Source organism: Limanda limanda, chromosome 7 (genome assembly GCF_963576545.1).
Source record: "Limanda limanda chromosome 7, fLimLim1.1, whole genome shotgun sequence".
Taxonomy (NCBI): Eukaryota; Metazoa; Chordata; class Actinopteri; order Pleuronectiformes; family Pleuronectidae; genus Limanda; species Limanda limanda.
Genome location: NC_083642.1, coordinates 1765326 through 1790271, shown reverse-complemented (window position 1 = coordinate 1790271; position 24946 = coordinate 1765326). Strand labels below are relative to the sequence as shown.

Below are 24946 nucleotides of genomic sequence, written 5' to 3'. Positions count from 1 at the left end.
CCGCTTGTGATGAGCTTGTGCTCGTCTCTAGTCTCGGTCTGAATTTGGTTTTCATGCAGAGCGTCCGTCCCCCTCAGTCTTCACAGGTAGGGGTACTGGTTGAGTTTCCGTTGGTAAGCAGCACCGGTGCGTTGGAACGGCGTCTCCCCGAGCGGCGGCGGCTGCTGCTGTGGGAGGAGCTGCTGGTGGTGGCTGGCGTACTGTGCCGGAGCAGAACCTCCCAGGACCAGGCCGCCGTTCTTCTGCAGCAGCGCCAGAGAGGAGAAGGCGCCGCTCGCTCTGCTGTGGCGAGACGAGCCAGCTTGCATCTGATCCACGGCCTGGGACACGGACGCCAGGGCGGCGGACGCCGGGTACGCGTACAGGTTGGGCGTGGAGGTGAAGAGGGCGTTGTCCTGGAGGCGGTAGGAGGAGTGGGAGGAGACGGGAGGGGGGTATGTGGGCGGCCGCCTCAGGGAACTACTGCTTCCTGATTGGTCGTCGGATGATGACATCACAGACTGTTGAACCTGTCACAACAGAGCAGACACGTGGTGATTAAACAAAACAACATAAACCCACTTAGATGATGAATTACAAGAAGTTTGTTTATTAGATCTAGGTTTTGGCTAAAATGGAAATCCCCAGTCCCACCCACCTATACTCACTGGGTTAAGAAGGTGCTTTATTTTCTTAAATTAGAAATGATTAGACTGACTCTGATTGGCTGTTTGTTTTGAGAAGTCCTGGAATCCCATTTTGTCTCATGTCAATAGCACAAGCTGTCTGATCGCTGTGAGCTGAGTACTGCCTTGTGAACTTGTGTTTCTTTTCTTTTATTTCTTTTATTTTTTTGTCTTCATTTTTTTTTTTTTAGTATTGATCATATGTATCTATTTATTTTTATTTATTTATTTTTAGTATTACTATTATATTCTTCTTATTATTATTATTATTATGATTTATGTCATCTATTCTTTTCAATTCTTTATTTTTCAACTATATGTGCGCATCTGTTGGGGCTAGGTGCCGGAGAGGGGGGGGGTGGGGGTTTGGTATCTGTTCTGTGGTATGTTGAAATTACATCTGTAATTGTTATTGATGGAACAGTATTGTTCGTTTGTTAATTATGTAAAAAAATTCAATAAACAGATTGTTAAAAAAAAAAAAAAAAAGATCTAGGTTTTGTTAATTTGATCAGAATTGTCTTTTCTTTTCACAGATTCCTTCAAAATAAGAGCATTCAAATCAAATAAACAGACAACAGTGTGATTGAAGTTGTTGAAAGTTGTGACCTGACTCAGGTTGAGAGGCTGAGATCTGCTGGAGGTCGACTGCTGCTGACTGTGCTCAGCGCTGGAATCTCCAGGTCGACTGGACTGGAGCGGCGACGCCTTCTTGGACTTTCCAACTGTTGTGGTTTGATCTACCGGTGGAAAAGATAGATTGAACACTGTGAGCACAGAGAAGAGTTTAAATTCAGGCTGTGGAATGTATCTGTAACATATTAGATGCAACAGCTCTGCTATGGATACGTCAGGCGTTTGCACTACTCCAGAGTTAGAGCCGCTAAAATGGAATAGTTTGAAAACTCTGGGGCTGCATTTTAGTTGTGGAAACAATGACTTTATCGGTCATGATGTCGCCTTGGCTTAATCATAAGGCTCCTGTTACATGATCCACTTCTGGAAGAAAACAACCAGCATGAAGAATTAAAACCGTACTAAATGCAGGGTTCCTACAGGTTTTAACAAGATAAATTTAAGACTTTTTAAGACCTTTTTAAGACCACTTTGAATAGAATTTAAGACCTATTTCACGACTATACTGGCAAAAAGTATGAAGGAAAATTACAATGAAAGAAGAAATAAGTCACAGAATTACTTACAAAGTAAATTTATACCCACTCAACATAACAATAACAATACACAAGCTTTAAACAAGCTTTAAACATGATTTAAACATGCATTAAACATGCTGAAATAAATTGAAATAAAAGGATGTTCCATAAAACATGTCCAGAGAAGGAAATTAAACATCCCATCTTACACTACAAAACCTCTAACTTCTCAGCTCTGGCCGAATCAAATTTAAGACATTTTTAAGACTTTTTAAGGCCTAAAATTTCAATTATTAAATGTAAGACCTTTTAAGACTTTTTAAGACCCCGCGGGAACCCTGTAAATGAAAACAATGAGACGTGTGGAGTTGTGCTCGTTCGAACCTGGAGCAGCTGGAGCTTTGTGGGTTGTGCTCTCTCCAGCCTGGCTCTTCTCAGAGGTCAGGATGACGGCCGGGGCCTTGGCGGGCTGGGGGGGGGTCTTGGGGCTGAGGGGGCTGCTGGTGGAGGAGTCCGAGTCGTGCACCGTCACGCAGCTGATCACGTTCGGCCTCTGACTCGTTCCGGAGCTGCAGGAGAGAAAAAGGGAATTATAGTATCAGCAAATCAGAACCTCTCAATGTTACTCTGGTGATTCCTCAGACAGGAAGTGAGCTCACCACGCCGCAGGCAACTTCCTGTCGTCCTCGTCCTCCGAGTCGCTGTGGATGGTGATGATGCTGACGGCGGGACTGGGCGTGTCAGAGATGACGATGGGCTGAGACTGGTCCCCGCCCAGAGAGGACGTGTTGTGGACCACAGTGTGGGCGGAGTGCAGTGAGGACACCGGCCTGCAGGGGGCAGACACACTGTCACCGCCTCATTCCAAACAAACTCTGCTTGATTTCACGTGATAGGTTCCGACGTCTGACCACAGGGGGGCGCTACAGGTCAGGGACGACCTGCTCCCTCACAACAAACACATGATTTCAGAGTGTGGTGGTTGGACTGGGTACCTGGCTCTGCTCTCTCTGACCTTCGACCTCTTGCCCTGGTGGGCTCTGGAGTGAGCGGCCCCTGAGGCAGCGTGACGGCCGCCGCCAGGGTCCTGCTGGGCCACGCCCTCGTACTGGCTGCCATGACGACCCCTTACGAAAAGGAAAGAATCATTTAACTAAACCGCATCACTTCTGTGTGACCGTCTGATCATTTACAAATAGAACCATCACATCAGGACGTTTCAAAGCAACACTATGTAACTTTTAAACCTTAAAACAGCAGCTTAAAATTGAATGGTTCATCTTCTGTGAGTGTGGAGAATGTTTCCTCTTTCATTTCCAGAGTAAAGCTGAACTGTAGTTCACTGTGAATCAGTTAAAAAGACTGAGAAGTTATTAAAAACCAGAGTTTGTGTTCAACATTCAGCAGGAAACTTTCTAAACATGAAGAATTCTAAACAGAGTTTGGTGGATTTGTGATAATAGCAGCTCTTCTGGTTCAGGGAGCAGAGGATCATGGGTAATATCCACCGTGAGTGGAACTACACAGTCAGAACTCCACTCAACACATGGGTAGACTTTGTCTTTGTCTCTATAAACAACTTACTCACTCTGATACGGAGCGAGACAGAGTCACATAGTGTTGCTTTAAAATAAAAAGTCCCTCTTCGACCGGACTCACCTCCAGCCGGACGCTTGCTGACTGTCGGAGACGGACGCTTCCATCGGCGAGTCGGGCACCACGGTCGGCCCGGGGTTGTGGATGGCCATGCCAGGCATCTGCTGCCAGGTGGAGGGGATGAGGATCTGCTGGGTGCCGGCCGGCCAGCCCTGCTGCAATAACACACAGGGAAATACAATAGATTGTAATATATATATGATACGATAATGACTGCAGTGGACAGTTTATGAGAATGTATCCAAGTGCTGTGTGTCGACCACGGTGGGAAAAGAAGCAGGAATTATTTCCTCAGGAGAATGATACTGGAAGAAAAGACATGCAGCCTGAAGACAAACACAAAGGCTTCCAGCTCCGTCCTTCACCAAGTCACAGAGAAGGTTTCACATCAGAGATAAACAAGAGGGAGAGGAAGTCGTTCCTGTGCAGAGAGAGAGAACTGTGTCTGTTGCTGCAGAAGAAAATGAGCTTCAGGAGACGAAAGAAGCAAAGGAGTGGAAAGAAAGAGAACCTGAAAGGAATGAGTTAAGGAAAAGGAAGGTGTCAACACTGGTCTCAGTGCTATGGGTTTTCGGAAGAGTTTCTGAAGCTTAAAAAATGTCGTCTATGTAATTAATGGGAAACACTGCTGAGTCCATGACCTTTCAAAACAGCGAGTTAGAGTTGATAGTTAGAGGAACACCAGGAGGGTGAGCTGCACATGCGTCTCCTGCTTTGCAGCAAATCACAGACAGAACCAAAAGTCCTCGGAGTAAGAAGGAAGAGATTTGGAACAAAGTGGCTGTTGTAATGTTTTACCAGCGTGGAGACTTTCTGCTCCAGACAGCTGCAGAGGTTTCCCCCCCTACAGCCGACTGGCAGCCGGGTGGAGCCTGAGGCGTACAGGCCGCCAAACAGCAGGGGGTCGAAGGAGGCCTGGGAGGAGGGAGTGGGAGGAGGGTGGAGGGAGGGAGGGAGGGAGGGAGCGATAGGACAACAACACAGACACAGACATGCTTCATGATCTGATGAATCCTTAAGAGGACGAAGACTGATGAAGACTCTGCCTCGGATCAAGAGGTTCGAGTTAGTGACAGAACAAAAACACTGATATTCACAGTCCAGGAGGTCGGCTCCAGTTTGCATCTACAGACCTGTTTCTCATTCAAACTTATAAAACACATTGTTTCAGGTTTAAACAATTTTTAAATCAATTAAAGGCTCAAACAAAGAACAAGTATCAAAGCCATTTACTTGAGCACAGCACCATAAGTAGTAGGGATGGGGGAAAAAATCGATTCAGTTTCAAATCGCGATTCTTGTGAATGGCGATTTTAAATCGCCATGCTGCCTCCCAAATCGATTTTTTAAAAATTTAAAAATTGTATTTTTTTTTAAACATACTTATTGGTTTATACGGGGGGGGGGTATATGGGTGGAGCAACATCACCCCAGAGCATGTTGACCAGCTCTTGTTTTTGCACAAGAATCTAAACATACCCAAGCACTAGCATTGCATCGCCTACATGCAAACAACAATAGCCTACTGTTTATTTCTTTTTTGTTTATTTCATTCTATTTAATTTACCTTTTATTTATTGTTTAAAAGTAGCCTAAGTGGAATACATTTCTTAATCTGTCAGTTTGTGTGCAGTTGACAGGGGCTTTACAATAATAGGGAACATTTTTATTTATTTTCTCTATTGGCTGCCCGGCATTCATTAAGTTAATGTTAATATTTGAAATAAAACTTGTAAAGCTCTCAGTGAATTTGACTGTGTTGTATTTGAAGGTTTGATTCAACATGTTTCCATGGTCCAGTATTTAAAAAAAAAAAAATAACCAAAAGAAATCGCAGGAAATCGTAATATCGAATCCCAATACTTACAGAATCGCAATACATATCGTATCTGTACTTAGTTACATTCCACCGCTGCCGATGCTGATCAATTCAACCCTGATGAATTTAATACTTTACATTAAAACATCTGTTGGGAGCCACACTGGTTCCTACCTGTGCCAGCAGGCCGGGCTGGATGTGAAGAGACTGGGACGACTGGTTCTGAGGAACCAATGGTACCGAGTTGTCCATCCTCACTGGATAACCAGAGGGCTTAGTGGAAGTTTGAAGACCTAGAAGATGAGACGACAACAGATGCACACAAAGAGAAATATAAAATAAAGAATATAAGACATAATGAAATTAGCTGAGCGGAGAGAAAAAGCTTTTTTCTTATCCTTTGTTTGTCTTAAGTAAAAGTATAATGTGTATTGCTCTAATTCATGCTGTTTGTCTTTGGTCAAATTATTATAGAACCTCAGATTCATATATTTGCAGCAACGAAATAACACTATTCTCACCCTGGAGTGTGGGGGGGCACACGATGAGAGTTTGCTGGAAGGGCTCGGTCTGGGTGCAGAGCTGGGGGGGGCGGGTCTGCAGCGGCACGCCCTGCTGGGTGAGGCCCGGGATGTTGATGGTGGCCTGCTGGTAGAGGCCGGGGGGGTAGTTGAGCAGGGGGACGTTGCTGCTGAGGGACAGAGACTGACCTCCTGTCGAGGACATCTGGAAAACACAAGAAAAGTCCAGGGAGCTTGTATGAAAGTGTGAAAAACCCTTTCCTGTTTTACATTTGCTGTTCATAAACACACAGAGTCAGTTTCATAAAGAAACTCAGCAGAGTAACAGTTAAATTCAGTAAGATGTCTCTGAAAGGTTTGAGATTTCATGTTACATGTTGTGCACTAAATAGCCGAGAAGACAATTACATGAACATCCAGTATGATCAAAAGTCTGTATTTCAAGATTCAAGATTCAAGATTTTTATTGTCAAATGAACAGAGATAACATGAAGTAGTCACTGTTAATGAAATACTTGGGTCACACTCTCTCTTTAAGCAATGCTCAGTAATTTCAACCCAAAAAAATAAAATAAAAATAGAAATAGTATAAAATAGAATAAAAAAGAATGAAATAGAATATCAAAAATTTAAAATAGAAAATAAAATATATACATCTAAATATATATCTTTACAGATGAATGTTCAATTTGTGCAGTAGTGCAAATATTCAAATATGCTTATTATGGTGCTGGTGCAAATATGCAAATATTCCAGGGTGCTGGTTTGGTGGAGATATTCCAACTGTTCCTCGCAGAACAAACTGACTCTGACCCAGTTGGTATTCTCACCTGGTTGTGCTGGTTTAATTGGCTGCTGAAGGTCACCGTGAGGTTGGCGGCTGCACTCGGGGGGTTGCTGCTAGCAAACAGGTTTTTCCCGTTCTCAAAGGCGCTGCATCTGCGTTTGCATATGTCCATATTTTGGAAGCAGGACTTCACACTGAAAGTAGAGGAGATAGAAGATGGATTCGTGGGATCAACAAGAACGATACAACTCAATACTTCTCCTGATAAACCATTAAAACCCCTCCCGTCTTACTGGGAGCTGTGAGGAAAGTGCAGCAGGTGGGTCATGGTGACAAACGGGTGGTTCAGGGTCTTCATGGGCGTGATGCGTTTGTCTGCGTCCAGCGTCAGCATCTTCTTCAGCAGGTCGATGAACTCCCGCCTGTCGGCCTTCTCTGCCAGGACGTCCGTCCCCTCCAGGTTGGTCATGTTCACCTGCCGGGGGACAAGATGATTGTGTCTAGGGTTGCAAAATTCCGGGAATATTTAAAGTTGGAAACTTTCCATGGGAATTAACGGGAATTAACGGGAATAAACTGGAAATGTTGTGGGTAATTTATACTAACTGTATTTACCTTGTCATATACAGACATAAATATCAACATTTTGTTTTGTCATAGGCTGATTTGAGCCCTGAGGAAACTTTGGGCACTTGACTATATGCTTCTGCATCGTTGTGTCATTCTTAACATAGGTCTTTGCACAGTATTTGCAAATGTACACAGCCTTTCCTTCTACATTGGATGAGGTGAAATGTCTCCACACATGAGAGAGTGCACGTGGCATTGTTCTGTAGAATAAGATGAGAAAAAAGTTTGTAAAAAAACACTAATGCAATGCCAGAGATATAAATAGTTAGCCAAACAATTGGAATCGTCTGTAAACATATTTTACAGTTGATGGATAAATGAATGGAAATAGTCTAGATGAACAGATGAACAATCCTCAATCAGCATGCTAATATATTTCCCCAGTAATATCATGGAAACTTACCTGACTAGTCCTTCACTCTACAGCAGGCCTCAGTAGTCCTGCTGTAGAGTGAAGCATGCTGGGAGTTATCTGTGCATGTGATGGAAGAATGACCAGTGGAGGGTTGAAACTCAACGTTCCATACATCTTTAAAATAGAGTTTTGAATGATGTTTTATTGCTCAGCGTTTAATTTGCGTATTTATTTTTTTTTTTCAAAATTCCCCAAATTCTTGAGCTAAACTTCCCATGGAAAGTTTCCGGAAAGTTTCCGGAAATTTACCGGAAACTTTCCGCCCCTTTGCAACCCTAATTGTGTCAAATAAACAGTTCTGGCAATAATATTAAAAGTCAACTGCAGAAGCTCATCTGACTCCCCCTCTCCCTTTGGAGGCATTGACAAGAACGTTCTCTTAACTGTTCCTCACCTGCATCATATCATCCAGACAGTTGAAGATGTATTTTCTCGCCTCCTTTGACTTCATCCCCATCTCGGCCTCATGCTCTGCAGTTGTCTGCAGAAAGAAGAACCACAGCTCGAGCTCAGTAAATGTCCCGTGAAGATGCTGCAGCAGACATGTTGTGACTGATGACAGAGAGAGAGAGAGAGAGAGAGAGAGAGAGAGAGAGAGAGAGAGAGAGAGAGACACCTACTTTCAGTCTCCACAGGGGGTAGCTGGAGTCCGGGCCTCGGTTGAAGAAGCGGCAGGTCTTGGTCCCTGCACTCAGCAGGTACTCTGCAGGAAGCCCCTGAGTCTGAGAGACGTAACGGATCTGAAAGAGAAACCCCAGAAATGTAAAATGTCAGCGGCTGGATTAAGAGAAACAGTCGTACAGTTACAGTTAAAACCACCGGAGGTTTAAACGCTGACATGAAGAACAAGTGAAAACATGCAGAAGTGAAAGACAAAAGAATATCTCCCCTCTGGTGTCTGACACCCTGACGAAGCTGCTGAGACTCAAACGAGTTCGCTGCCAGCAGGAATCACAGATAAAGTGATGAAAGCTCTGAAGGGAACAGTTCAACCGTTTTGGAAAAATGTGTTTATAGGCCTTCTAGCTGAAATTTCAATGAGAGGGTTGAAACCATAGATTTATATATAAAGACTAGATGTCTCGTCTGCGTTGCCGGCCAATGGAGACGAACGTCCGCACATGGCGGCCATCTTGCTAGAGGCAGCTCGCTCACCCATAACATTGTGTTGGTAGAGGTAAATAACCATAATTTGCTCAATTTTCAACTGATTTTTAAACGGTTTGGTTTGTTATAAACGTCAGAGATGTAGATATGACACTGCATACTTATGAATAATTATTAGTTTTTTTAATTATTAGTTTTCTAAAAAAAATGAATAATTTATGCAGTGTCATATCTACATCTCTGACGTTTATAACAAACCAGATCGTTTAAAAATCAGTTGAAAATTGAGCAAGTTATGGTTATTTACCACTACCAACACAATGTTATGGGTGAGCGAGCTGCCCCCTAGCAAGATGGCCGCCATGTGCGGACGTCCGGCTCCGTCGAACGAGACATCTAGTCTTTATATAAATCTATGGTTGAAACTAGGAGGCATTAGCTTTGTACTGTGTACTATGTTCTTTATGGACTTGTTCAGGACATTTCACACAGAGCACTCGTACGTTCACGTTGGAGGCATCACCAGAAACAATGTTCATTCATATTTAAATGTTTCTGAACTCTATTGTGGTTCCGTTGCTTTGCTTTACTTGTACTTTGTACAGTAGAAGTTTAGAAAAGCTCCACTTTTCAAGCACTTTTCAAACGATCCTGCCTGACATCAAACATCAAAATGAGTGAGTGGATGAACCTGGTGTATATTCGTCTGGTTGTGGAGTTTGTTACAGTGAGCATGGCAGCACCTGGTCGTACTCGGAGGCCCCCGGGTAGAGGGGCCATCCCAGGAACAGCTCAGCAATCACGCATCCCAAAGACCACATGTCGATGGCTTCACAGAAAGGAAGACCCAGGATGATCTCTGGAGCTCTGCAGGGATGGACAATAAATCACAGCTGATAGTTTACATGTAGCAGACATGACGAGCTGATGGTTCCCTGCACAGACTCTCACCTGTAGTACCGGGACTGCAGGTAGGTGGAGCAAACCGCTTTGGACACGTGGCTGGCCGAGCCGAAGTCAATGACCTTCACGCGGTAGGGCTGCCTCAGAGGATCCACCAGCATGATGTTCTCAGGCTTCAGGTCGGCGTGGATCAGCCCCAAGCTCTTCAGCTTCATCAGCGCCGTGGCGACCTGCTGCAGGACGGGCCGGATGCACTTGAGCAGCAGCGGGCTGAACTTGCTGTGCTTCAGGAAGTCGTAGAGGTTCTGCTCCAGCATCTCAAACACAAGGCACGTGTGGTTCTTGTGCTGGAAACACTCGTAGGAGCGGACGAAGTTGAACTCGTCAGCGTTCTCCGTGCTCAGCCGGCTGAGGATGCTCACCTGGCAGCGGGATTCAGAAGAGGAATCAATGTGTTGTATTATACATGCTGCAGTACACAGCCCCCCCCCCCCCCGTGAGTCCAGAGGTTTAATAACATTTATCAGTTTAACTTCCATCCATCCATTATCTAAACCACTCATCCTTAAAGGCAGGGGTTTTCAACCGGGGGTCCGCGGCCCCCTCGTGGTCCGCGACGGCATTGCAGGGGGTCCGCGGAATTCGCTTTGATATTTCGACACATTTCCAGATTACTCTTGAATATCGTGAAAAATATATAGAATAAGAAAAATATGTCTTAAATTATATAAAGGTGCTGGTGATCATGAGGTTAAACTTAAGTAGCCTCAATTGTTTGTGTTATATTGTATGATTATCATTTGTGACATATTCTGCTTTACTTTGTCATCTTCCCTCTTCAGTTGTAGCCCCAGTTTATGTTGATTGTTATTGATCATCGTAACTTTAACGTTCTCTCAACATGTCAGCTACATGTCTGTACATTTAAGTCATGAACGTTGTTTATTGATGTACATATGGTTCTGAGATGCAGTACAACTACAAACTGCTTTTTAATTTTGTTTCCAATTCTTAAGCACTGAAAATCAACCGTTTTTGTTGTTTTTACACAGATTTTTCTAGATTTGTTTGAGGTTTTTAAATAAAACCAACATGGAAAACCAAATGTTCAAACTTCCTTATATGCACACGCACACACACACACACACACACACGTAGGCACATCAGTGGGCTGCAGATCACTTTCTAGTCAGAATGGTCCCTGGGACAAAACCAGTTGAAAACCCCTGGTTTAAGGGTTTCTGAGAGTCCACTCGAGGAGCTAGCTCTACTTTCCTGGGACAGAGATATCTGAACCTGTATTCTCCAGCACACGTCTCAAACTTTACAGACTAACAGCACAGGACTAATCCCACAGCATGAGGACACGTTGCTGTTTCTGTACTATGTTGATTATTGTGACTAAACTCTTGTGTGCACCAGCGTGACAAGAGAGAGCTGGACTATGTGTGTTTAACCAGAAAGCCCAGGATGGTAAAACATTGATTTGAATCTGTTTTGTGTATAAATCCTGAAAAATGCATATTTACATTTAAACCCCTTCTTATTGAAAATGTTTTCATGGTACTTTACATGGTTTGAGAGAGTATTTAAAAAGAGAGGAGAGTGTCAGTGGTCCAGAGATACAAGAACCATGTTGATTCTGCATCTTGTTCAGAACGTACAGACTTACTTTGGTGTAGGAGCTGTCTCTACTTTTCTAGGACAGAAATATCTGAACAGGTTTTCTCCAGCACACGTCTCAAACTTAACAGACTAACAGCACAAGACTAATCCCACAGCATGAGGACAGGTTGATGTTTCTGAACTATGTTGACTATTGTGACTCTTGTGTGTACCAGCGTGACAAGAGAGAGCTGAACTATGTGTGTTTAACCAGAAAGCCCAGGATGGTAAAACATTGATTTGAATCTGTTTTGTGTCTGAATCCTGAAACATGCATGTTTACATTTAAACCCCCTCTCTATTACTTTGGACTTTATATGGTTTGAGAAAGTATTTAAAGATAGAGGAGGGTGTCAGTGGTCCAGAGATATGAGAACCATGTTGATTCTGCATCTTGTTCAGAACGTACAGACTTACTTTGGGGGATTCAGGCAGAAAGTGTAATGCTGCACGGAACCAATGAGTCAGAGCTTCACCCTGAGTACATTGTGTTGATTCATTAATTCTGAATCAGCTCTTAGCAGTTCCTGTTTGCACCGGCCCCCGAGGAGGTAGAGACAACTATCACAGGATGATTTACAAACTGAAGGAAAGACAGAAACATGAGGCTTCACAGGAAAGTTCTGGGGGTTTGATCTGTGAAACTAAAGGTTGACAGCAGCTCTCCATCGATCCAACCGGGTGTTTTCATGCATTACAAATATCATACTCACTTCTATTTGACCCTGCCGAGCATAAGAGGGATGGTTCTTCAAGATTTTAATGGCCACTATCTCGTTCGTGCCCCTCTTCCAGCATTTTGCCACCTGGCCGAAAGTACCACGTCCCAGGAACTCCAGCACCTCGTAGCTGTTGGCCATGGAGCACAGGATCTCGTGCTGCACCAGCTGGTAGTCGCCCTCGCTGTGGGAGTTGCTGCTCTTCGTGGTGGAAGTGGAGTGTGCTATGGATTGAGCTGTGGTGGTCCCGCCTGCCCCCCCGGTGCGGTTGGAGACCACGGGGGCCGAGAGCTCCTCCAGGATCTGGACGCTGTCGCTGCTGTCCACCTCCTCACTCTTCCTCTTCAGGCTGAGCTGCTTGGGGGGGGGGTCACACGGCTGGGAGGAGGACTCTGCGTCCTTCACCCGACGGCTGGAGGAGGAGGAGGAGGAGGAGGAAGAGGAGGAGGAGGAGGGGGGTCCGCGGAGGCTGCCCGTGCTGTCCGCCGCCCGGACCACCGTCTGCTCCCGGGAGCCTGCGGCCGGCGGCGGGGGGGGGGCCGTGTTGGGGTTGTACACCGGGTTGAAGTTAGAGCCAGAAGTGGAGGGTGCAGCTCCCTGGGGGGGGCTCTGCTGGTGGAAACCATTGTCCCCCTGCTGGTTGGACACTTCCCAGGCAGGGTTCTCCACCTTGAGCCTCTTGGAGCGGGAGCAGCCACTGGAGGAGACGGAGGGGGAGGAGAACACCTGCAGCTGAGACGCCATGTCTGTGGACCACAGTGAGGAGAACATCAGCTGGACGTCTAACACCCCCCCACCCCCCCCGGGACAAGAGGCTCCTGACCAAACAGAAACAATGAGAAGCATCTGAACCAAATCAAACCCTGTGCATCATATTCCATCTCCACCATCCTGCTGCTGAATAGTTTGTTGCTCTGTCCTTTGATCTCTGCAGGTTCATCTCACACGTTTCATCAAACTGGACTTGACTCTGAACTTTGCTTCGACCTTCCACCGCTGCACGATTCAATTAATGGTTTCACATGTCACTTCCAATTTTCACCTTCATGCATTTCATCAAAAACACTGGAGAGTTTGAAAATGTATTCTTCTTAATCTGTAATTTTTGACTCATATTTCTGAATAATGGGAGATATGTTAATAATATGTACATCAATTTAATTAGTAACAGTACCTGTGTTGTGCGTTGCAGTGTCATTAGTTGTGTAGTAGTAGCAGTACCTTTGTAGTAGTAACAGTACCTGTATAGTAGCAACAGTACTTATGTAATAGCAACAGTACTTGTGTAGCAGTAACAGTACCTGTGTTGCAGTAACAGTACTTGTGTTGTAGTAACAGTACTTGTGTTGCATTAACAGTACTTGTGTTGCAGTAACAGTACATGTGTTGCAGTAACAGTACTTGTGTTGCAGTAACAGTACCTGTGTTGCAGTAACAGTACTTGTGTTGCAGGAACAGTACCTGTCTAGTAGTATAAGTACTTGTGTTGCAGTAACAGTACCTGTGTTGTTGCAGGAACAGTACTTGTGTTACAGTTACAGTACTTGTGTTACAGTAACAGTACCTGTGTTGCAGTAACAGTACTTGTGTTGCAGTAACAGTACTTGTGTTGCAGTAACAGTACCTGTGTTGCAGTAACAGTACCTGTGTTGCAGTAACAATACCTGTGTAGTAGTATTAGTACCTGTCTAGTAGTATTAGTACCTGTGTAGTAGTATTAGTACCTGTCTAGTAGTATTAGTACCTGTGTAGTAGTATTAGTACCTGTGTAGTAGTATTAGTACCTGTATAGTAGTATTAGTACCTGTATAGTAGTATTAGTACCTGTATAGTAGTATTAGTACCTGTATAGTAGTATTAGTACCTGTGTAGTAGTATTAGTACCTGTATAGTAGTATTAGTACCTGTAGATGTCCGGACACTCCGCTGCACTCGGGACATTAGAGTCTCTTCATGTTGTCTCAGCTGCAGCTGATCACCTGAGCTGCACCAGGGAGGATGGAGGACCAAGCTAACAGCTAGCAGCTAATAGCTAGCAGCTAACAGCTAGCAGCTAACAGCTAACAGCTAGCTACGAGCTACCAGTCCCATGTGACTGGACTCCGAGGTCACATGATGCAGCAAGAGAGAGAAGAAACTGACAGAAATCATCGTGAGGAGCCGGAAGCCTGAAAACCCTCAGCTCCATCTTCTCTCAGCTCCATCTTCATCTGCTGCTGCCAGGGACATCCCACTTCCTGTCAACATGACGTCACTGACGGCCTCACGTCACAATCTGTCACTGAAACACTAAACTCCTATAATCATAACTATGATTTAAAGCTGTTTTCAAAAGTTTATAAAGGAAGAAAAAACCTCCACTTTAAGTTAAAGTAATAAAAACACTTACTTTAATGTAAATCAAGTTATAAATCTATTCTCCACAATCTTTACTTTAAAATATCTTTAACATCTTTAAGATAAAGGTTGTCAGAAAGATAGGATCTGTGCTATTAAACATAAATATCACATTAACTAATAAAAGCATAGAGATATTACTTCTGGTGCATTTATGTGAAAGTGATGGAACCATATAAATAAAGTGGTGGAAGATATAAATCAGCCGATATTAACTTTTCAAACAGTATCTGCGTATATATGTTTACTGATATGTCAACAATATATAAAAACTTATTTCACAAAGTAAACAATTCATTTATGTTTACATGTCAAGTTAAAATGAAAATTTGAATTATAGGTTTAGTGTAATTTGTTTATTTCTGTATATAATTAAATCCTGAATCCATATTATCTGATAATAAATACAATTTAAAAAAGTTCTGTTGCACCAAAAATAATATATTTAAAGAGATTAAACCATTTGAGATGTTCACTCACTGGTCTCACACTTCACCTCCAGAGGGCGCTGGTGTGTCAGCTTCAAATAAGGAGGCCTGATGTCACAGCTCATGTAAACACAGACATTGTTTATTTCATTCCACCTTCAGATCAGTTTCCCTGCTCCTTCAGATATATTAGCATTTCTTGCTTCCACGGCACATGTACAGTAACACGAGCGCTGTATTTCATAGTGGTACTGCAAAGTACAATTAAACAAAAACACCACACAGACTACACCAGCGTAGTCGATGCAGAATAAGACATTCAAAATAAACTGCTCATGGAGAGAGAGAAGAGAAATACACTGTGACTTCAAGACGCTGGTTTGGTGGAGATAACTACTGGTATGACACTTTATCCATTTAACAAAGCAGAATTCAAGTTTGAGTATTGAAAAATATAATGAGAGTAAATGCATGCGTTACAGAGAAATTCATTTATTGTAAAGTATTTGATGAAAGTCCTTCAATGACGCTGAGAGAAGAGCAAACAAATGACGATTTGAAGGAAAAAAAGATATAAAAACAAGTGCTGGGCATTTTATCCAAAGGTAAATCTAACATTGTAAAAAACAACAAAAAAGCAATACTATATTTATATATGTGGATAAGAGGAGATTACCAGCAAATCCTCTAAATGCAAAAAATCCTATCAAAATAAAGGTCTGATCTGAGAACAGCACAGATTTGATTGAGTTCATCTAAACACTGAATAATAACGAACCCCCAGCATCACGGAACTGTCTTTCACTTTACTGCTCTGTAGAAATAACAGAGCAGTATTATTGATGTGATCTTTCCTCAAGTGGTGGAGGTGGTGGACAGTGATATCTGGAAAGTGGCTGTTGCACGTTTCAAGTACGTCACGTTGCTCCGGATCCTGAGCCGACTACCTGAAGGAGTGTCGGAAGTGCACACTCCTTCGTTTCAGCTTCTCTGGGTTGTGGGACGCCATGTGGGAGAACTCCCGGAAGATGTCCAGGTACGTGGCGTCTCCTGCTGAAGGAAAAGACAACACAGAATAACGATGAGAATCAGGAAAATGATGAGAACGATGAAAATTATGAAAATGAGAATCCACCACTGAACGCTGACCTTGATACCAAGGCCCAAATTCATCAAACTGCTTCAGACTTTAAAATGCTCTTTAATCTAAATTCGTTAGGAGCAGATTACATTATGTGAAGCAATGTAATCAAGCATATGTGCATTTGAACACTAAATTCTCATTATTGTATAATTTCTCTGACGTTCCTCATTTACCAACATTACAATGTCTGGTCTGAATTTAAGATTTTTTCCTGATTTTAAGATAATTTTCCTGAATTTAAGATTATAATATGCACTCAAATGCAAATAAACTGCAAATAAAGATTGTTTTCACTATCAATTCATCCGCTGACAATTTTCTGGATTTATCGATTAATTACTTGTCCGTAAAATATTATTTAATAGTAAAGAAAAAATGGCTGTGGTGATTTAAAAGTCCAAAAGTCATTCAGTTTATCACATGTTCCATTTTTTGTTAAAACCTTATAAAAAGGATTAATCATTTATCAAAATATATTTACCTGTTACACTCAAGCATATGTGCATTTGAACACTAAATTCTCATTATTGTATAATTTCTCTGACGTTCCTCATTTACCAACATTACAATGGCTGGCCTGAATTTAAGATTTTTCCTTAATTTAAGATAATTTTCCTGAATTTAAGATTATAAAATGCACTCAAACAAAAATATACAGAACCAGTGAATAGAATATAAGGCATGTTTTAAAGAAAGATGGCAGATTTAAGATCAGTCTGTAAATCTTCTCTGAGCACAATTTCCTAAAAGGCTGCGAATACAGATTGGGTTCATTATCAATTCATTCGCTGACAATTTGATGGATGAATCGATTAAATACTTGTTCGTAAAATATTATTAAATAGTAAAGAAAAAATGGCTGTGGTGATTTAAAAGTCCAAAAGTCATTCAGTTTATCACATGTTCCATTTTTGTTTTAAAATCTTATAAAAAGGATTAATCATTTATCAAAATATATTTCCTGTTGATCAACTCATCGGTTAACTGAGTTTAAAGTTGTTCTGCACTTTGCTGGAGAAGTCGCTGGATGAATGAGTCTCACAAAGCAGATCTGACTCTTTAGTTTCAGCCTCAGAAGCTTTTACGAATGTTATTTCTAGAAATGCGATATAAAAAGTGATAGAGAGAAAAGTCTCTCTCTCTTACTTTCAATCGTCAAAACATCTTTCACATGAAAGTGGAGAAAACAAGCAGCAGTGAGGGAGAGGAGGAGTTCTGGGTAAGAAAAGCCTGATGAATGGAGCAGCAGAGACAGAGCGAGGCACCATGAAGCTTCACTCTTTCAACTTTCCAGATACTGAGCCTTTACTTTTCCTGTCGCCATGGCAACGGCTGAATCTACAGGCACAACAAAAGCAGCTCGACTCTTTTGTCCCGTGAGAGCTCCCAGACTTGGCTAATTAAAAAGGGGAATGAACATTCCTGGCTTTCCCTCTGCATATGTGAGTGTGTGTGTGTGTGTGTGTGTGTGTGTGTGTGTGTGTGTGAGAGAGATCAGTAAGTTCAAACCTTAAACTACATTGCGTTCTTTCCAACATGTTATTTTAACCTCCTCTGTATTTGACATTTATAAGAACAAGAGATGAAACAATTATTCCATCGATGGTTTTATCAACGTAAACTTGAAATATTTTGGTTTTAAACTATTGATTTGACCGAACAAGACATTTCAATTTGTTCTACATGGTTTATAAAACACTTTAATGGAACTTTAAGCAGATTTTAGCGCACTTTTAGAGTTTATTGATATAAATCAAATATTTAAGTTCTATTACTGTCATGACACTTTCATGAGCTGATTAAGAACCAGAATAAATGCAGTAAATCAAACCTTGAGTTGAAAACATAATATTCCTGCAGGGAAAGAATTAATCTTTCTACCTTTAAATATACAACTAATATATGCTTTATGATGTTTAATCATATACAATTAAATACAATTAAAGCTGAAATACCAATGTCTTATCAATCCAGCAGTATTACAATATTTTTTAATTGCTAACAATTTCCTTATACTTGTTTACGACTATATTCCAGTGTTTTATAAACCATTTATTATTATAACTATAACTATATATTGTTTCTTCAGAGTCGGTTGGGAGAAGCATGCAGATTAAAACATGCTGTTCATATTCTAGTGCACAACATAAATGTTAGAATATTTGAAATATCTATAATTAGTGCGCAAGCAGCACAGGAGGTTAGAAGTTTGTTAATTCTGTTAGATGCAAGACAAAGAGAACTGAAGGAGAAATGAGACAAAGGATCGAATGGAGAAGTTAGATTTTAGTCACATCGTCCATTTATTATCAGAATCATTTCAGACGACACTGGGAGGAGTTATTCGACAAAAAGAACAAACATAGGTAGCAGTTAGTGTTAATATGCACACACACTGTTTATTTAGAGACACACGTCCTCTTACAACAGTCCAAGAAATCGAACAAGTAACAGTCAGAGACAGAAAAAGTACAACGGAGTTAAAAATTTGCATGTAAGGAAGCAAGCAGTTAAAGTGTTAATAGTTTTTTTAGTTTATATACACAACAGTCAACTTGTTGGAAGTACGATCCGCTGCAGACACATTGTGCTGGAACAGTTCTCCTTTAGTGGCTCGATGGAAACTATCGCTCGGTGCTGACATCATTCATGTAGTAAAACGTTTAGTAAAGTACTGCACGGAATAAGAAAATACTGGACGATTAAGATTGTGTGTTTTCAAAGTGCGTTGAATTTTTTCACCGACAAGCAACAAGGGGCGGGGGGGAATGAGTGAGTCGAACTTTCTGTTGCTGCCACGTCCGTTAAAAACATCCGCAAATACAAGTTAGGGACTGGATAGAGATTATTAGGGAGGAAGAAGAAGTCAGACGAGGGGATGTTATGATGTTTTGGTGGTCTGTCACTTATTAGCCACATATTGTCAATTTAGAAACACAATGACATGTTATGATTCGAGTTGAAAAAGGAGAGGGGAAGATTTTGTTGTTTTTTCTGGGTCAAGCAAAGGTTAACTTTTGCCTCCCTCCTCATTTCAAATAATTTGTATACAGTCCCTTAAACATACGAAATAGAAACGGGTAAAACTATTTCCCTGTTTCTCTGAAAAACTGTCTCTGGTCTTTGGTTTGAACTAAACCCCCAAACAGTCGAGAGAATCTGTACAAGACGATCTTTGGGAAAATAATTCATCAGAATGTTTCTTTGGGCTAATTTAGCTCCGAGAACGTGCAAAGCATCGACTTGGCTCTTTCAAGCAATGCAACCATTTAACCAACAGTCGTCTCCTGCATATTCTGGATCTTTCTCTCATTTGCTGGGGGGGGGGGTCAAGCAAAAACCAGGCGTCAGACCTGACATCATTTCAGAGCTCAACAGGGGTCATTAGATTCAGAAACTACCAAGTTCACCGTCATCAAGCGTTTGGCACAAACAGGAATCCAGCCGATGTGAGGTGTTTGTCTTGAATGTCATGCACTGTTGTCATGATTTAGTAAGATATATATTTATATATATTTAGAATACTGATATTAACATTATTCAACATTACGAAAGATCAATTATTCACATACACTGGCACAGAAGTAAACAGGGCTTCAGAGGACCTGAGCGACAGCCACCCATGCACTAAAAACAAAGAACAAATTCAATATAGGCCAAATCTTGACACATTAGATTACCATAAGCAAACGTTTGAAATTACAAATACTGTATATACAGTAATACACAATATCAAAAATGTCCATCTTCCTCTGCAGAATTACTCCAGGTGGGTATTTACACTGAAACTGTGGAGGAATGGCTCTCGCTCTCATCATGAGAATATAATACTGTGTGTGAGTGCTCGGCAAAGTAAAGTCTAACAAAATAGATCCAGCTTAAAAAAATACCCTCTGCATTGTTGTCCAACGTAATACAAAAAATACAGATCACGGACGTAAGCATTGCACTATTGCTCTGGGACTTCTGTCATAAATTAAAAGAGAAACAAGAGAAGCAGTAAAAAATAAAAATGAACGACAGAAAAAGAAGATTTAAATCACTGCTGGTAAGAAAAAGTGCATAATCTCGCTTTTAATTCAAAATAAAAGCTTCACTTGATCAATCTCTCAATCAAAAACAGAGAAAATGACCTGAGGATCATTTTCTCTCAGTCACAGTTATCGCAGCGTCACAGTTTCCTCCTCACGGCCGATCCAACGGAAAATAAAGATCTCTACCGCCACCGAACACACGAGCACAAACAACAGGTCCGAGGAAAGTTAGAGAAAGTTTGGCTGCACCACCCTGAACTTATCGATTGTGTCTTTTATCCCGTAGTCGTCTGTGCTACAGATACTGAGCTGCAGAAAACACACGTTATTGACCCATAATTCAAAAGTAAACGTATTTAATCTGTTCACTTTATGCTCTGCGATTTAACGTTTCTTGACGAAATGCATCTTGGGAGTCGTAGTTAACTTCTACCCCAAAGCTTTTACATATTTATCAAATGACCAGATCACTATGAACATGAAACTATTCACAGCAGCAAGCAGAGAAAATGATCTGGTGGTTTTATTAAAAGTTGAAGTGTGTGGATATAAAAGTTTCGGGGTGGAAAGTTGACTACGACTCCCAAGATGCATTTCAAAGCTGGATTCACCCGTAATTCATCTAGATTTTAAAAGTACTTGCTTCTTGACAGAATGCATCTTGGGAGTCGTAGTTAACTTTTGCCCGAAAATCTTCACGAACCCCGACTTCGACTTTTCATCAAACAACCAGACAATTTTCTCATAAATGTAAATTTGACGGTTTAGTCCATATTTTCACACGAGTCTATGAGAAAAAACGACTTCCAGAACCAAGGACGACCAAAACCTCTCGTCCCGCTTTGCACGACAACAAAGACACAACAAAATAGAAACTCGAACTAAAGGAAACCTCGAGCTGTTGCAGGTCTTTGGTTCAGAGCAAATAAGTTGGTCCCTAATATTCTGCTGATGACTTGGTGCTTGACACTAGTGCTGCTGGATATTCTTTTTAAAAACAAGAGTCGGACTCTTTCCTGGCAGGGAATGGACTCACAACAACACCGACTCTCTTGTGGCAAAGCCAGTCGCTCACATCTGACATCATTTGAAAGTTAACGCTGAGTTCTGGTTTGATCCTGAGAAGTGGAGCTGACTGCTGGTGGTGGACGGGAGGCGGGGCCGGGGAGAGGAACTCTACAGATGTTCTGGATATGTCTGATGTTGAGATGTTAATGTGGTGGTGGAACGTTTCCTCTCAGGGACGACATGCAGAGTGTGGAATACAGGATCTCTCTCTCTCTCTCTCTCTCTCTCGCCCTGCTCCCTCTGCCCTGGGATTCAACCTGTGGCTGATTCTAGCACTCGGCGATAGTGAGACAGATAAACTCCTGAATGCATCTCTTGTACTGCTGCTCAGTGGGGCTGGTGACTGGGTATTGACCTGGCTGTCCGAAGGGTCCCTCCGACTCCCGCATCTCCTCGTTCATCCTGGCCAGACGCAGCCTGAGGGACGAGAACCAAGAGGAGCAGAGGGTTAGGAACTCATCACAGCAGGAGGTCAGTGGAACAGCTTCCATTAAATCCACTTACAGAGTGACTATGTCTGCGTTGGCCTGCTGCACTGCTATACTCAGAGGGTCCTGGCCGTCCTCGTCCCCGTCGTGCTGGGTGGCCCCTCTCTTCAGGAACAAACACACCTGCCTGGAAACACAAAGATAATCAATCAATCAATCATATTTTATTTGTATAGCCCATATTCACAAATCACAATTTGTCTCTTAGGGCTTTAACATGGTGAGACATCCTCTGTCCTTCACCCTCAGCAAGAGTCAGGACAAACTACTAAAAACACTTTTAACAGGTAAACATATGTAGAAACCTCAGAGACACATGTGAGGATCCGTCAAGTGTAGAAAAACATCATCTATTAACTGAAATCAATCACACGTCGTCGATCAGATCGTTCAAAACAAACCAACAAACAAACAGATAGACAGGGAGGAAACACAACCTCCTTTGCAGACGTGGTAAAACAACACAAAAAATAACACCAAAACACATTTTCTGCCTCCGGACTCACCCCGTGTGTCCCAGATACGTGGCGTGATGCAGCGGGCAGCGCCCCCTGGCGTCTCTCTGGTTGACGTCGCCAGCGTTCTGGAGCAGGAACTCACAGGCGATCAACGAGCCCTGGAGTGAAGAGAGAGCAGCTCAGCACGGAGACACTAGTGTTGGAATTGATTTTGGGACTAAAAGGGTCATTTAAGTGGATATTTGCACATTTACAGCTGCTGAGTTATAGAGTTTTTCAGCCAGTCGGGCAATTTCTGGTCATGTTTGGTGTCTTTAGGGGGGAATTGATCTTTAAATAATCAAATTATATTTGAGCTTAATCCAATTTCTGGTTTGTGTCAAGTCATGTATTCATACTATACATTTTTTTTTTTTTTTTTTTTCAAGGAGGAGCAAGTTAAAAATACAGTAAAAATAAGAAACAAGCAACCAGACAAAATAATACAAATAATAAAAAATAAATAAAATAAAAGGAAAAAATAAAATAAAATAAAATAAAAGGAAAAAATAAAATAAAATAAATTACTAAAATGACACTCAGAACTAGATGGCACGCTCATTGGTACATTGGCAAGAGGTATTTAGACAGTGGGTTGCCCAGTGGTTGTACAGGGGTAATGACCATATGATCACTTTAGAGCCCTAAGAAATTGAGGGCCCATACTATACTTTTGCTGGTCTTATACTCTGCCTCTCTGAGTACGATCATCCGGCGCCACTCACCCCGATCACCGCCTGTATGAGCGGCGTCTTCCCTTCGTCCTCGTCGTTGACCGAGTTGACGTCGGCGCCGTGAGCCAGCGCCTCGGCCATGACGGGCAGGTTCCGGGCCTTGGAGGCTTTGTACAGCAGCGCTCCGGGGTGAAGGTCCCGTATGTCCTCCGGGTCGGACGTCTCCGGCTCCGCCTCCAGCTCCGGTTCGCCGCTCGAGTCCTCGGACACCTCACACTCTGAGGACAAGAGAGAAATATGCATGTCAGTCTTTACAAACTCATTTGAGTTAAACTTCCAACAGGAGCGTCTGTTGATCGTCGCTCTGCTGGACTCACCCTCCTCTGTGACGCTGTCCACCACCGAGCCGAACACCAGGATGTCCGTGCTGCCGTCCGTGCTGCCCCCCAACCCGCTGTCACTGCTCAGACCTGCCGGACCAGCAGACGCCACAACATGGACACGTTAGTTACCGCTGCTTCTTTCAGCCTGACCGGTTTTGTTTTAAGGCAACACATATTATATATCATTTTATAAAATAATATTGTCTTTTGCACACTCTGTCTACATATTCTTACACTCATAGTATATTATATTATCTATTGTATAGTCAAATACTTATATTTATACCTCTACTATATATCATATCATATTATATCATACTCTTTGTATATTCTTTGTATATATAAGTCTATATACACATATTTATACATGTGTACATGTTATTATTATTATATTTACTATTATTTTTATATATACTGTTGCTGCCATTATTACTATATACTGCTATTATATTGGTATAATTACTATCATATATAAATATATATTATGTTTAGGGCTGGGCAACGATTAAAAGTTTTAATCGGATTAATCGCATGATTTCCCTGATTAATCACGATTAATCGCATTGTATACGCAAAATCCAATAATGAATTAAAAAGTAGTGTATAGCGCTTAATACAGTAGAAGTTAAATAAAATATTCAGTGTAAATCTCAACTTAACAATGTTATCAAAGCAAATACAAAATTAAAGCTCAATGCCACTGCCAGGGCATTAATGTTATCCTCTTCGTTATGAAAAATGTATACTCCTCTCTGCGTCTAACGTAGTCTGCCGAAGCCTCGCTCCACTCGCTGTTTCGTTGAGTGATTTGCTGATATCAACTGTGTGTTTTGCATTCAGGTGATATTTTAGACAGGAAGAACTCCGGTGATAAGAAAATTCACCTTGGCAGTGGCTACAAATAACTTTGGTTCTGTCGACTCCGCCGTCTGGAAGGACTTTAAAATGAAAATGGCCATGTAAAAGCTCCGTACCCTTATCCATGGTTGTTTATCCGCCAATTATTTTCTTTTTTCCGGTTCCGCAGCAGTCAGCAACAGACTTTCACAAAATAAAAGCCTGACTTTCACAATAAAACAATAAATAATCAAACCTGAGTTAATGCGAGATAAAATAATTAATCGAGTTAACTCATCACTTGAGTTAACTCGATTAAAACGAGTTAACTTGCCCAGCCCTACTATTCTTATATACTGTCTAACAATAACATTACCATCATTTCATCAGTACTATTACCATCATCTTGCCACTGCACCTTATCTACCTATTTATCTTGTGTTTCTGTTTTTATTCTTTCTACCTCAATATTTTTTATTTTATTCTATTGTATTGTATTTAATTGTATTCAAATATACCGGCTGCTATGACGACTTAATTTCCCTTCGGGGATGAATAAAGTAATCTATCTATCTATCTATCTATCTATCTATCTATCTATCTATCTATCTATCTATCTATCTATCTATCTATCTATCTATCTATCTATCTATCTATCTATCTATCTATCTATCTATCTATCTACCTATCTATCTATCTATCACACGTCTACTGCACATTCAGGCTGTTACACTCAATGTGTGTGTTTCCTGTGAAGGTGGAACTCGTTACACACTGGAGAGTGAGGCTCTTACTTCGAGGTCCGGATCCCGTGTCAAAGTAGGAGAAGAGCGTGTCGAGCTCGTCGGGACAAAACAGGGAATCACGTCTGAACTTCGCAGCAGCTGAGAGACAAACGAGGAAAGTGATGAGTCAGCGGAACAGTAATAAACAAGAGGTGATGGGGGGGGGCTTA

The 24946-nt window shown here is 41.9% G+C and overlaps 2 protein-coding genes across 2 annotated transcripts in view; both read right to left on the bottom strand.

Annotated features, from left to right (window-relative positions):
- hipk1a (homeodomain interacting protein kinase 1a) lies at window positions 1-14020 on the bottom strand. Its single transcript, XM_061075103.1, has 16 exons — window positions 13946-14020; window positions 12036-12787; window positions 9706-10079; window positions 9498-9621; window positions 8268-8387; window positions 8042-8128; window positions 6896-7077; window positions 6646-6796; window positions 5816-6020; window positions 5469-5587; window positions 3479-3630; window positions 2815-2946; window positions 2479-2649; window positions 2204-2388; window positions 1275-1405; window positions 1-509 (listed from the first exon to the last, which is right to left on the bottom strand). The coding sequence occupies exons 1-16, from the start codon at window positions 13980-13982 to the stop codon at window positions 81-83; spliced, it is 3351 nt and encodes a 1116-aa protein (XP_060931086.1). The 5' UTR covers window positions 13983-14020; the 3' UTR covers window positions 1-80.
- Window positions 14021-15556: 1536 nt separating this feature from the next.
- acap3a (ArfGAP with coiled-coil, ankyrin repeat and PH domains 3a) overlaps window positions 15557-24946 on the bottom strand; it is a 43189-nt gene continuing 33799 nt past the window's right edge. The window contains exons 19-25 of the mRNA XM_061074054.1: window positions 24786-24875; window positions 23149-23241; window positions 22823-23049; window positions 22107-22216; window positions 21617-21727; window positions 21468-21529; window positions 15557-15916 (exon numbers count right to left, since the gene is read on the bottom strand). Coding sequence (XP_060930037.1) covers window positions 15810-15916; window positions 21468-21529; window positions 21617-21727; window positions 22107-22216; window positions 22823-23049; window positions 23149-23241; window positions 24786-24875 — 800 coding nt within the window. The 3' untranslated portion in view covers window positions 15557-15809. The remainder of the gene's footprint in view (window positions 15917-21467; window positions 21530-21616; window positions 21728-22106; window positions 22217-22822; window positions 23050-23148; window positions 23242-24785; window positions 24876-24946) is intronic.